This window comes from Columba livia, chromosome 27, assembly GCF_036013475.1.
Source record: "Columba livia isolate bColLiv1 breed racing homer chromosome 27, bColLiv1.pat.W.v2, whole genome shotgun sequence".
Taxonomy (NCBI): domain Eukaryota; kingdom Metazoa; phylum Chordata; class Aves; order Columbiformes; family Columbidae; genus Columba; species Columba livia.
The window spans coordinates 1808011-1820044 of record NC_088628.1 but is presented as its reverse complement, the minus strand read 5'-3'; the positions used below and the strand labels follow the sequence as shown (position 1 = coordinate 1820044).

At 62.5% G+C, this 12034-nt stretch overlaps 2 protein-coding genes across 4 annotated transcripts; one reads left to right on the top strand and one right to left on the bottom strand.

The window, feature by feature from the left end:
* The first annotated feature begins 143 nt into the window (after positions 1-143).
* On the top strand, positions 144-5571 carry CREB3L3 (cAMP responsive element binding protein 3 like 3). Of its 2 annotated transcripts, none has more exons than XM_065042203.1 (10): positions 144-1188; positions 2216-2340; positions 2477-2732; positions 2962-3077; positions 3281-3409; positions 3920-4026; positions 4124-4192; positions 4320-4404; positions 4702-4798; positions 4869-5571. In XM_065042203.1, exons 1-10 carry the CDS (start codon positions 1173-1175, stop codon positions 5216-5218), a joined length of 1350 nt encoding a protein of 449 aa, XP_064898275.1. In that variant the 5' UTR covers positions 144-1172; the 3' UTR covers positions 5219-5571. The 2 variants fall into 2 exon arrangements, with proteins under 2 accessions (XP_064898275.1, XP_005511674.2); XM_005511617.3 differs by having other exon boundaries at positions 3278-3409.
* Positions 5572-6011: 440 nt separating this feature from the next.
* Positions 6012-11875, bottom strand: SIRT6 (sirtuin 6). Of its 2 annotated transcripts, XM_065042204.1 has the most exons (9): positions 11717-11875; positions 10593-10720; positions 9715-9897; positions 8781-8840; positions 8402-8500; positions 8051-8146; positions 7192-7272; positions 6793-6916; positions 6012-6463 (listed from the first exon to the last, which is right to left on the bottom strand). In XM_065042204.1, the coding sequence occupies exons 1-9, from the start codon at positions 11780-11782 to the stop codon at positions 6128-6130; spliced, it is 1173 nt and encodes a 390-aa protein (XP_064898276.1). In that variant the 5' UTR covers positions 11783-11875; the 3' UTR covers positions 6012-6127. The 2 variants fall into 2 exon arrangements, with proteins under 2 accessions (XP_064898276.1, XP_064898277.1); XM_065042205.1 differs by lacking the exon at positions 8402-8500 and having other exon boundaries at positions 11717-11874.
* Positions 11876-12034: the final 159 nt, after the last annotated feature.

Below are 12034 nucleotides of genomic sequence, written 5' to 3'. Positions count from 1 at the left end.
ATCAGGGGCGCGGCCGCATGGCGCGGGAACGCGCGCGGGGGGCGGGACCAGAAAGGGGCGGGGAGGCTGAAAAGGGGTGGGCCGAAGATGGGGCGGGGCCGAGGGCGTCTCGCGAGAGTTCGCTGGGGCGGGAGGGGTGGTCATGGCCGAGGGACCAGGGCTGGGGCGCAGGGGGTGCCGCGCGCGTGAACGAACAGTAATTAACACTAATTGCCTCGTCACTAATTAACCACACAGTCATTAGCATGAGCCCCCCGCCCCTCGCCTGCTCGTCCCTCCCAGATCCGAGGCCCAGACGACGCTCAGCACCCTGACGAAGCCGGGCAATAAGCAGCGATTACAGCCCGAGGATCGCGGCGTCGGGCGGGCGCCCTTTGCTCGGGTCGGGGGTTCGAGTCCCCGCCGCGGGGCCATAAAGCGGGGAGCGGCCCGGCAGCGCGGGCACCGCGGCTGCTGCCCGGGCAGAGGGCGTCGAGCGGCCGATAACGCCCGCGGCCTTGTCCCCAGTCACACGGCGCCTTACTCACCCGTCCCCTCCCCGCAACAGGCAGCCGGGGATCCGGCGGGGAGGGGGTGACGGGACAGGCTTTGGGCTGACACCCACGGTGGCCAACAAACCGTAGTGTGTTCAGCACCCAGGTAGCCACGGGGGAAACTGAGGCACGGAGGCAGCAGAACCCAGGCGTCCAGGCCGCAGGGGTCTGAGGGAACCAAGGCTTTTTGTGGTGGAGCCATAAGTGGTAGAATCCAAGTCAACGTCTTGTCCAGATGTTCTCAACGCCTATAAAATGTGATTAACGCAAATACATTTAAAAAAAAAGGGAAAATGTCCTCAAAAATGGGTGAAAGTTCACGGGCAATCAGAGCGTTCGGACTTCGCTCGCCAGCTCCCGTCCCCTCCTGCCCCGCTCTGCGCAGGAGGGTGGAAACATTTGGCTAATGAGTTACGGGGAGCAGCGGGTCCGGCCCCGGGGTGGCCCTGCCATTGCTCAGCACCGTCCCCAATCAGGGCTGGGAGGTTTTGCAATCGGGGACGTTATTTCTGTGTGGTTGGAGTTTAAACTTTGCCACTCGGGTCGGGGCGCCACGGAGGAGGAAGAGGAGGTGGGGGACGGATTCGGCGGCCGCCCTGCGCAGTGAGGGGGTTGAGGCGACAGGAGGGATCGTTGGGAATGGGATCTCACACAGGTACGTCCTGGCTGCTGGTGCTCAACCGGGTGACCCTACCCAATGGGCCCCCAGGGCCATCAGACCTCACTGGCAGGACTGAGGGTGAAGGACAAGGTGCGATAAAGCCTCTTGGCTGGGTTGACCAGCTAAATGTCATGGTAATGATAAATGTCCCCAAATATGGCTTGGAGGACACTTGAGTCAGGGCTTCATAGGTTGGGAAGGACGGTTGGGTGGTTGGTTGATGGGTTGGGTGATGGGTTGGGTGACTAATCAATCAGACAGTTGACTGGTCAGTTGGTCAGTAGGTTGGTTATTTGGTCAGATGGCCAACAGCGTTGACCACTTGGTCTGTTCCTTGATCGGTTCATTGACATGGCTGGTCAAACGGTTGGTTGGTTGGTCAACTGGTTGGTTAGTTGGGTTGTCAGTTGGCTGGTTGGGCAGCTGGTCTGTTGGTTTCCTTGGAGTCCGGGGTCTGGAGCGGTGCCCGTGGTGGCAGTGGCTGCGCGGGGCTGCGTCCCCTCCCCAGGGCTGTGTCCCCTCCTCGGGGCTGGGTGGCAGCTGTCTCCTCCCCCTCCACTTGCCACCCAAAATGATTAACCCAGCCTTTCGGCGCGGCCACACGCAGGGACAGGGCTGGACGGGGGACCTGCCCCGGCTCTGGGCGCGCATCCTGCCCCGGCGCTTGGGGGCAGGAGGTGGGGCTGAAGGGAGCCTGGAGCTGTGCGGTTCTCTTGGGGGAAAAAATAGAGGATTTAGGAGTTTCAGCAGCTGGAAAGAGGCAGTGGGGGCTCTACACGTGCTCTCCCTCCCGCGTGGGGCTGTGCCAGCTGTGCCCACATGTTCGCACACTGCGTGGTCCTGGGGTTGCACAAACACACATCCCTGCACACGTGTGTGCCCAGCCCTGCACGCGTGCTCACGCGCGTGTGGATTCACCCCCCACAGCCCCAAACACGCTCCCTCTGGCCATTCGGGGTGTCCCTGGGGACAGGCTGCGGGGTGATCACAGGGTTGGGGACCTGACTTTGTCACCTCGCAGCCATGGCCACCGGCGTGAGCGGCCTGGACAGCCTGGACCTGCTGGACCTGCTGTTTGACCGCCAGGACGGGATCCTCCGTGGCGTGGAGCTGGGGACAGCACCGGGCGCCTGGCACGGGGACGGGGTGAGTCCCCCAGGAGCGGGGGTCCCATCCCCACCTCCGCCTGCTCCAGCAGGACACCCCATCCCCACGCCCGCGGCTCCCGTGGGCACCCCGGGTGATGGACACCCCACGGTGACAGGCGCCCGTGTCCTTGCAGCGTGGCCAGGATGGCGATGACTTCCTCAGCTCCGTCCTGGGCTCTGGGGACTCAGCATCGGGCTCGCCCAGCTGGTCCCCGGCCACCAGCGACAGCGGGGTGTCTGAGGACCCCCCGTCCGACCAGCTCGACAGCCCCCCCCGCTGCTGCGAGGGGTGTCCCAGGGACCCCCTGTACCCCTACAGCACCCCCTGCCACACTCTGCCCATCCCGGGGGGGACCGGGGCCACGCACCCTGACGTCTCTATTGATTTGGGTGAGCCACGTGGGGAGACTGGGGAAAGGACCAGGGGGAGTGGGGACATTGGGGACCTGAGCGGGTTGGGGGAGCTCAGGGGTCCTGGGGATAGTGAGGAAATTGGGGGAGCTGGAGGGGCTGGACCTGGGGAGGACGGGAGGTCTGGGGGACTGGGATGTGCAGGTCCTGCCCTGGGGACACCCAGGGGACACAGGCTGCTGACAGCCTCTGCCGTACCCTCGCCCAGACATGTGGCACCCCGGCTTCTTCCTGGAGGAGAGCCAGGACCTGCCCGCGGCGCCCCCGCCCGCCGCCTGCGCCCTCACCGTCAAGGACCTGCTGCTCTCGGGCAGCTCGGACGCCGTGAGTCCCTGTCCCTGTGTCCCCATCCCTCCTTGTCCCCAGCCTTTTCCCTTCCTGGACCATGATCCTCTCTCCCTGTCCCTGCACTTGTCCCGTTTCCCACACCGTGATTCCATCCCTGTCCCTTCCTGGCCCATGGTCCCATTCTCATCCCCACCACGGTCCCTGGGGCCAGGGGGTGACTGTCACCCGGCCCCCAGCAGCCGCAGGCGCCCGGCTCGCTGCTGAGGCAGAGCCAGGGGCAGTTCCAGGAGCTGGTGCTGACCGAGGACGAGAAGAAGCTGCTGGCCAAGGAGGGGGTGTCCCTGCCCACCCAGCTGCCCCTCACCAAGGTGGGTCCCACTGCGCCCGGGAAGGGCTCCCCACATCCTGCGTGCAGAGTGGGGGGTCCCAGCCCTGACCCCCACCCCATCAACGGGGCTGGCGAGGGGCTGGAGCACATCTGGCTGTGATGGGAGCAGCTGAGGGACCTGGGGGTTCAGCTGGAGAACAGAAGCTGAGGGGAGACCTTCTGATCTCTGAACTGCCTGAAAGGAGCTTGGAGCCAGGGGGGTCGGGCTCTGCTCCCCAGGAACAAGCGCCAGGAGCAGAGGAAACGGCCTCAAGTTGCGCCAGGGGAGGCTGAGGTTGGATCTGGGAACAATTTCTTCCCCAAAGGGCTGTGGGGCATTGGAACAGGCTGCCCAGGGCAGTGCTGGAGTCACCATCCCTGGAGGGTTGGACAGACGGACATGAGGTTCTCAGGACATGGGGCAGTGCTGGGGGTGGGGTATGGTTGAACAGGATGATCTTGGGGGTCTTTTCCAACTAAAATGATTCTGTGGTTCTCTGATCTCCCCCAGTATGAGGAGCGGGTGCTGAAGAAGATCCGGCGGAAGATCAGGAACAAGCAGTCGGCTCAGGAGAGCCGCAAGAAGAAGAAGGAATACATCGACGGGCTGGAGAGCCGGTACAGCCCAGACACCCTGGGGACACCTGTCCGGCTGCGGTGGGGTCCCACCAGCCCCCCAGCTGTCCCCTGCTGACCTCGTCCCCCTGTCCCCCAGGATGTCGGCATGCACAGCCCAGAACGAGGAGCTGCAGAGGAAAGTCCTACACCTGGAGAAGCAGAACTCGTAGGTGTTCCTGGGATGGTGACAAAGCGGGGGTAGGATGGGGCTGGGACTGTCTCCCCTCCCCTGGGCAGACCTGCTGGGGGGCAGGAGGGGCTCAGAGGTGCTAATGGGCTCTCCCTGTCCCCAGGTCCCTCCTGGAGCAGCTGAAGAAGCTCCAGGCCCTCGTGGTACAGTCGAGCAACAAGGCAGCGCAGACCGGAACCTGCATCATGGTGTGTGGAGCCCCCAAGCGCCCCACGGCCTCCCTGCTTGGAGGGAGGGACACTCAGACCCACTGAGGTGGGCTGGTGGGGGGGTGGAAGGACAGACAGAAGGATGGACAAGTGCTAAGGCAGAGGGAGTGATGCTCCAAGGTTGGAGGGAGGGGTGGAGGAAGGAAGGGATGGGTAGATGGATGGAGGCTGTGCTGGCAAGGACACCTGCACAGGGCGGGATGGACACACTCCTGGCTCTGCCACCAGCCCCTCTCTGGGAGCCACATCCCAGAGCTGCCCCCGCTCTGTCCCCAGGTGCTGCTGCTCTCCTTCGCGCTCATCGTCTTCCCCTCCATCAGCCCCTTCGCTCCCAGCAAGGCCGAGGCGGGCGGCGATTTCAGACCCGTGCGAGGTGAGGGCTGCGCCGGGGCCGCGCGGAGCTGGGGGCGCTGCAGCGGGTCCTCACCCTCCTTCCCACTCAGTTTTCTCCAGGTCCCTGCACAACGCGGCCGCTTCCCGCGTGGTTCACACACAGCCCCAAGCCGGGGGCGAGAAGCCCGCAGAGCCACTGTGGCCAGAGCGCCCGGGAGAAGCCCCTGACACCCTGCACGAAACCCTCGCTGGCCGCACGTTCACTCCACGGCCTCACAAAATCTCCCCCCGTAACGACACGCGGCCGTTTGCTCTGGAGGGGCTGAGCCAGGGGCACGTGGGGCGCGCTGAGCCCGTGTCTGAGGACGGCACCGAGCTGCACCATGGCCTGGGCTCGCTGGAGTGGCCCAACAGGGGCCACGGCCGCCCCACAGCACCGGAGCCAGTGGAGGAGCTTTAAGCAGCCACCAGGGACCACGGGGGATGCGATGGGCTGGCTCAGCACCCCGGCCCCTCCGGGATCTGCCCCCGGGCACCGGCAGGTGCTGGACCCGCTTGGCTTTGCTTGTATCTGTGAACTGGGGAGAAGAGACCAGTTCCCACTGGCCTTACTGGGAGGGAATGGGCTGCTCCTGCCCCCCAGGTGTAGCAGTTGTGGAAGGGACACGGGGCCACTCAGGATGGGGACAAAGGGACCGGAGGAGCCCTGTGCTGGCTGGATGTTGCAACTGGTTGGTTTTGTTCTTTTGTTGTTGTTGTTGTGTTGTTTGGTTTATTTTTTTTTTAAGCTTTAATCTCTAAATAAAAGGTATTTTGGAAAAAAATCCACCTGCTTTACTGTAACATCCACAGGGTGTCAAGGACCAGGGACACCCCGAGCACAGCTGTGAGGGACACGGGGCCAGACCCGGCCCTGGGAACAGCGGGGAGGGCGGAGGGACTGGGGCACCGTCCCACAGCAATGTCCCCAGGCCACAGCGATGTCCCCAGGCCACAGCACTGTCCCCAGACCACCAGCACACAGAGGACCAGCTCTCCTGGGAGATCTAAGCGGCTCATCCCAACCTCACTGACATTGGAGGTTGGTTGGTGCCATCAAGTGTCCCTTTTGTCACCCCCCCAGGGCTGCTCGCCCACATCCCTCTGCCCCTCGGGGTCTGCAGGACCCACAACCATCTCCTCATAGAGAAAGAATCGGGTGCTCGGGACGTTTCAAAACCCCAGCCCGGTGGGTGCAGCTGCCCTGACACACGTGCTTCAAGTGTATTTAATACTTACATACAAAAAGGGACAATGTTGAAGGGTGTAAAAAAAAGTCGGTAGGAAAAGCGGCACAGACGAGTGTCTAGACAGGCAGGATCAGTCCGGGTCAGGTGGCGAGAGGCTCCACCTTCATCTTCTTCACCGTCGTTGGCCCCATGTCTGGGCTGGGACGCTCCTGCTTCAAACTGTCGCGGCGCTCGCCCAGCGTGGTCCCGCGGTCGGGGCCGAGCCCCCCCGTGCCGTTCTGCTGCGACAGGGGCTCCTCCTTCAGTGGCCCGTGAGCCCCGGGGGCAAATTCGAAGAGCTGTTCGGGTTTGGGGAGCTCGGCGCTTTCCACCACCACCGGCCCCGTCCACTCCGGGACCTCCAGCCCCAAATGCTTCATCAGCTTCGTCATGACGTCGTCGACGTAGGCGTGGATGCGCAGGTCGGCCTGTCTGTCCTGGGGCAAGCGAGGGCAGGTATGGCGTTAGGGGACAAACAGAGCGTGTGAGGACAAACGTCCCCTCCCGGGGAGCGTGTGGGGACAGGGCCTGGGTGGTGGCTCAGCTGCATGTGGCTCCTGTCCCCAAGACATTGTCCCTGGTGGAACAGCAGCGGACTCGTGACTAGCGAGCAGAGTGGGACAGGGACAAGGATGCTCTAACGACATCTCAGAACACCCCCAGCTCTCGTTATTTCACAGAATCATTTTGGCTGGAAAGGCCCCTCAAGATCATCGCGCCCCACCGTTCACCCAACCCCAACCCTGGCTCACACGCTCACACTCACATGTTTGGTTGCTTGCAGGTTGACGATGACCAGCTTCCCTCCCCTCTTCTTGGTGATCAGCGGGAGGTTGCCACTGGGTTTGATCTGCAGAGAGGTCCCCAGCGTGACGGAGAGATCGGCTTTCCTGTGGGGAAGAGACAAAACATCCAGAGCAGAGAAAAAGCCGTGCTTGTTCGCAAGCTGCTCCAGCGCGGACTCCCCAAGCTGCCCAGCCAAGAGGCAAAACCGCGGCCAGAATTTGCCGTGGTTTCACTCAGCCAGTTTCAGCTGAGCGCTGAGGCACAAAACACAACCCACAGAGCCAGGCAGGGCTGGCCCGAGAGCCATGGCGGTGCTGGCAGAGCCCGGGGAGCCCCACGGGCACCGGGACCGCGGTGTGACCGGCCCGAGCGCTGTTACCTGCAGGCTTCGTCTGCCAGCGTCAGGTCACGGTCCGGCAGGGAATCCTCCCAGTCCAGGATGGTGTCTCGTAACTTCCCTCTAGAAAACACACACGGGGACCATGGTTCCCCCTGCCAGGCGAGGACACACAGCAGAGCTGGCCTGGGACAGGGGACAGGGACCCGGGTCCCATCCCACCTCCCTGCTCCAGCACTGGGGAGGGACAGAGAGCCCAGACAAGCCGAGGGGACTCACCGGCAGGTGACGGCAGGTGCAGAATCCACCTGCGTAGGGGATTTTGTGGCTGGCGCTACAACAGCCACATTAAACATTAATGCCCCAGCTGTTGTGCTGTTGCAGTTCAGGGCTGGGATGTGCCTTTCATTTCCAAAAACCAGAGCTGGGCCTGCAGAGCTCTGCCCCACGGCCCAGAGCCGCAGAAAGGCAGCTTGGCCGGGCTTGGTGAGCCTGGGTGAGGAAGGGTGAGGGGCACGTGGAGCAGGTCTGGGGGCCAGATCACCCCAGGAAACCTCCAGCTGCACTGTCCACGTGTCCCCACGCAAGGCAGGACAGCAGGACAGCGTGGTGGCCGCGTCCAGCTGGAGGGGACGGGGCTGCAGAGCTGCCAGCCCACAGCAGAGCCTTCTCCAGCACTAGCACAGATTTCATCTGTGTGCGAAGACCCCCCAAGGAGGCTGGGACTCCTTGGAGATGGTGCTGAGCTCTTATCTGGGTTGTTTAGACATCTCCCGTGCACCCCCTGCTTCTTCACCTGAGCTGGAGGGAACGTAGGCCCAGCCTTGCAAAGCCAAGTGCGCAGCAGAGCCGCTCGCTCGGCCGAACGTGTCCCCGCCGCCCCGCGTCCCGGCTCACGTACCTGCAGGCGCGCAGCCCCCGCGCTTTGGTGACGCTGCACAGCCGGCCCGTCGGCTTCAGCCCCATGCTGCCCACCACGGCGTCGCGCACGTACTGCCTGCGGGACACGGGCAACTCAGCGACCGGCGCGGGGAGGCGGCGCCCGCTGGGAAACGAGCCCCCCGACACGGCACGTGTCACGCCAGACACGGGAGGGAGCGGGCGGCCAGACTCTGTTCAGTGGTGCCCAGCGCCAGGGTGAGGGGCAACGGGCCCAGACTGAAATACAGGAGGTTCCGTCTGAGTATGAGGAGTAAACGATTTATTTTGAGGGTGCCCAGAGAAGCTGCAGAGTCTCAAACTCAAAACCCACCTGGACACGGTCTTGTGCAACCTGCTCTGGTGAACGTGCTTTAGCAGGGGGGTTGCGCTAGATGATCTCCAGAGGTTCCTTCCAAACCCAACAGTGATCCTGTGGGATTTTGGGTGGTTCTGCGATGGCTCAGCGCCACAAGCAATGTGTGGAGCATCTCAGTCCTTAGAATCGTGGAACAGTTTGGGTTGGAAGGGACCTTCAAAGGTCATCTAGTCCTTCATCGATCTGCCTGCGCCTCTCCCCAGGCTGACAGCAGCTCTGACCCACAGATCTGCCGCAAACAAACTCGGCTTGTAACGACCTCCAGCGTCCCCTGGGGACAGCAGCAAAGCCCCCGCCCCGCTGCCGGCCCCTCCCAGGCTCAGAGCCCACGTACTTGCCGCATTTCACGCACTCTTCCACGAACATGTTCCCGTGCAGCTCGGCCAGCTTGTCCCTGCGGGAGAAAGGGCAGCGGTGAAGGGTGGGGGGCAACAGAGAACGCTGCCCAATCCCCCCCGCACCGCGGACCCTGAACATCAAGGGTTCTTCCTCATTTTCCAGACCTATATGAGCTATAGACAAACCTGACACGGCTGCGTCAGAGCCAGGCAGGCTTTTAAAATTTAAACGCTCCCATCCGCAGCACCAATTCCAGCACATTCTGATCCAGCCTCCATTTGCTATTATTCTCCCCATGGTTGTTTAGTTTAAAAAGGCAAATGTGGTGCCAGGAGCAGGAACCAGGACTTGGGTCTCTTAATAATAGGAAATAGCCCCCGGAGGCAGCTCTCTGCGCAGCCAGCGATGGCTGAAGATGTTTGTGAGATGCATCTTCCCCGAGGTTCCAATCACGCTCGTTTCCATCCCAACTTCCTTCACTTTGTTTCCTTACTCAAATTCAGCTGCTTTCCCCTTTTCCCCTTTTCCCCTTTCCTTTCCCTTCCCTGTGAGCAGCAGGAGCAGTTTCAGATGCTCTCGTCCTCTCTCCTGTCCCTTCACCTCTGGACGGGCACAGAGGTGGCAGAATGGACCCTGTACCCTGAGCACCTTGGTTCTACTTGTGCACAAATGGCTCCCGGCTGTACTGAGAGCATCAGCTGGGGCTGACCTCATCTCACCACCCTCTGAATGATCACAATAACCTCTCTTCTCTACATTTGAGCTGGTTTATGAACCCCTTCCCACAACAGCGCATCTCAGGTTCCACTCCCCGTATCGGGGGGCAGACGTCTTCTAAGCCAGACTTGGAAACCAAGGCCCAGCATCAAACGTTTGCCACACTAACGGGGCAGCGAGAACGGCCCCGAGAAGCGGCTGGGAGGCAGTACCGTGGGAATCCCGAACGCACGTGCAGGCCGTCCACGTTCTGGCTGACCAGGAACTTCAGGATGCCGACTCTCTGCAGCCCCAGCAGCGCCATGTGGGTCTTGGAGGGGCGGGCGTTCTCAAAGGTGGTGTCGAATTTTGGGGAGAGCCCCTTCTCTTCCATAGTCCACACACCATTGGGCCCCCTGTAGCAACAGGGACAGAAAGAGCGAGAACTGAGAGCTCAGGCTCTAAGAAAACAGTCTTAAGTGCACCACAAGCCCTATCAATGGAGGACGAGCAAGGCACAGCCTGGAAAAGGCTCCAGGGAGACCCTATTGTGGCTTTTCTGTACTTAAAAGGGGCCGATCAGAAAGATGGGACAGACTTTTGAGCAGGGCCTGTTGCAATGGGACAAAGGGTGATGGTTTTAAACTAAAGGAGGGGGATTCAGGCTGGACATGAGGAAGGAATTGTTGGCCCTGAGGGTGGTGAGAGCCTGGCCCAGGTTGGCCAGAGAGGGGGTAGATGAACCATCCCTGGAGACATCCCAGGCCAGGCTGGATGGGGCTCTGAGCACCCTGAGCTGGTGAAGATGTCCCTGCTATGGCAGGGGGGGATCTGGGGGAGCTGGGAAGGTCCCTTCAGCTCAAACTGTTCTACGATTCTATGATTCTAAATGAAGGTCACGGATCACCAGCAACTTTTGTCGCTGACATACACAAAGTGTACGCAGGGCTTCTTGGGATAGGGCTTAACGTCAAACGGGTGTGCAAGAGGGAAAGGGTATTTTCAACAGGAGGGCTGGAGAAGGTCAGGCTGGGGTAGCAGGAAACAGTCCAGCGCTCCACAAGATGTGCGAGGGACTCGGAGGAGGTGCCATCCTGCCCAGCGCCCTTACCTGAAGTCAGGAATCCCCGAGGCGGTGCTGATTCCAGCCCCCGTGTGAAACACCACATTGGAGGAGCTCCTGATCAGGTCCGCCAGCTCCCGCACCTTCCTCTCCAGCTCCTCCGGCGGGTCAAAAATCTGAGCAGAGGACACAAACCACCGCGGGGATGGAGAGACGCAGGAACAGATCCTACACACCTCCAATGCAACGACCCGTAAACCACAATTGCTTCTTATCCATGAAAGATTTTGCAATCCTTAATGATAAAGGCATTTAATTGGAGACAAACAGCATTGTATAAACCATCTCCGTGCAGCGTAAGGGCTTAAAAGAGCGGAGCAAACGGGGGCACCTCTTGCCGTCGTGGACAGGCAGCTGACACCCCAAGAAGTGGCCGGGATCCAGGGAGGACAGGAGCGAGCCCGGTGTCACCCCACGTGCGCCCAGCTCCAGCTGTCCCCGGCACAGCCCCCGTCTGGGGACAGCACGGGGCCCAGGGACGGCGAGCTGCACGGGAAGCCACGCAGGTGGGGACCGCGGGGACACTGTGGGGGGACAGGACCCCACGCAGCTTTCTAGCGTGGGGACAAGATTTAGTGTCTGTGAGATGCTTCTCCAGCCTGGTCTGCTGGGGACAGGGACACAGGACAGGCTGCTGTCCCCTTAACCCCGGGGTCAGGAGAGGCCCCTGTCCCCTCACCCCAAAACACGTTTTGTGCAGCTGGGGACATGGGGCCGGGGTCACCCCCTCGCACCCACCCTTGGGGAGCCCTGTGGGGGATACAAAGGGTCCCCACATGGCTGGGAGCCCCTGTTGGGGGGGACACAAAACAGGGGGACAGTGCCGGGCCTGGATGACAAAAAGGAGGGAGCCGTGGGGCTGGGGACACGGCAGGAGCCACGGACGGGGCCTGGGCGGGACGAGGGAGCCGTGGGGCTGGGGACAAGGAGGGAGCCGTGGGGCTGGGGGCACACGGAGGGAGCCGTGGGGTGGGCCTGAGGGGACACAAAGGGGCCGCCGGTGCCGGGGTCCCCAAGGGAGACGCCCAGAGGGCCGCGGGTCCGGTTACCAAGGAAACACGCCAGGCCGGAGCAGGCCCCGGGGGGCCCGGACCCCGCCGAACCGCGCTCACCTCGGGGAGGCCGCACTTGCCCTTGTCCGAATACGGCGAGAGCCCGGCCGCGTAATTCACCGCCATGTCCCGTCCCGGCCGCCGGAGCGCGCATTGTTGCCAGCCCTGCGGCCGGGCGGAAGCGCGCAGGGACGCCGCGGAGAGCAGTGCGCATGTGCAGGCACCGCCCAGGGCACGGCGCCGCCGCCGCCATCTTTGTGCCGGGCGGGAAGGGGTTCGGGGGCCGTCGCTGTCCTTACTTGCCAGGGATGTGATAAGGGAGGTGGGGGGTGCCAGGGAAGTGCAGGGGGTGCCACGCCGAGGGAGGGGGTGCCAACA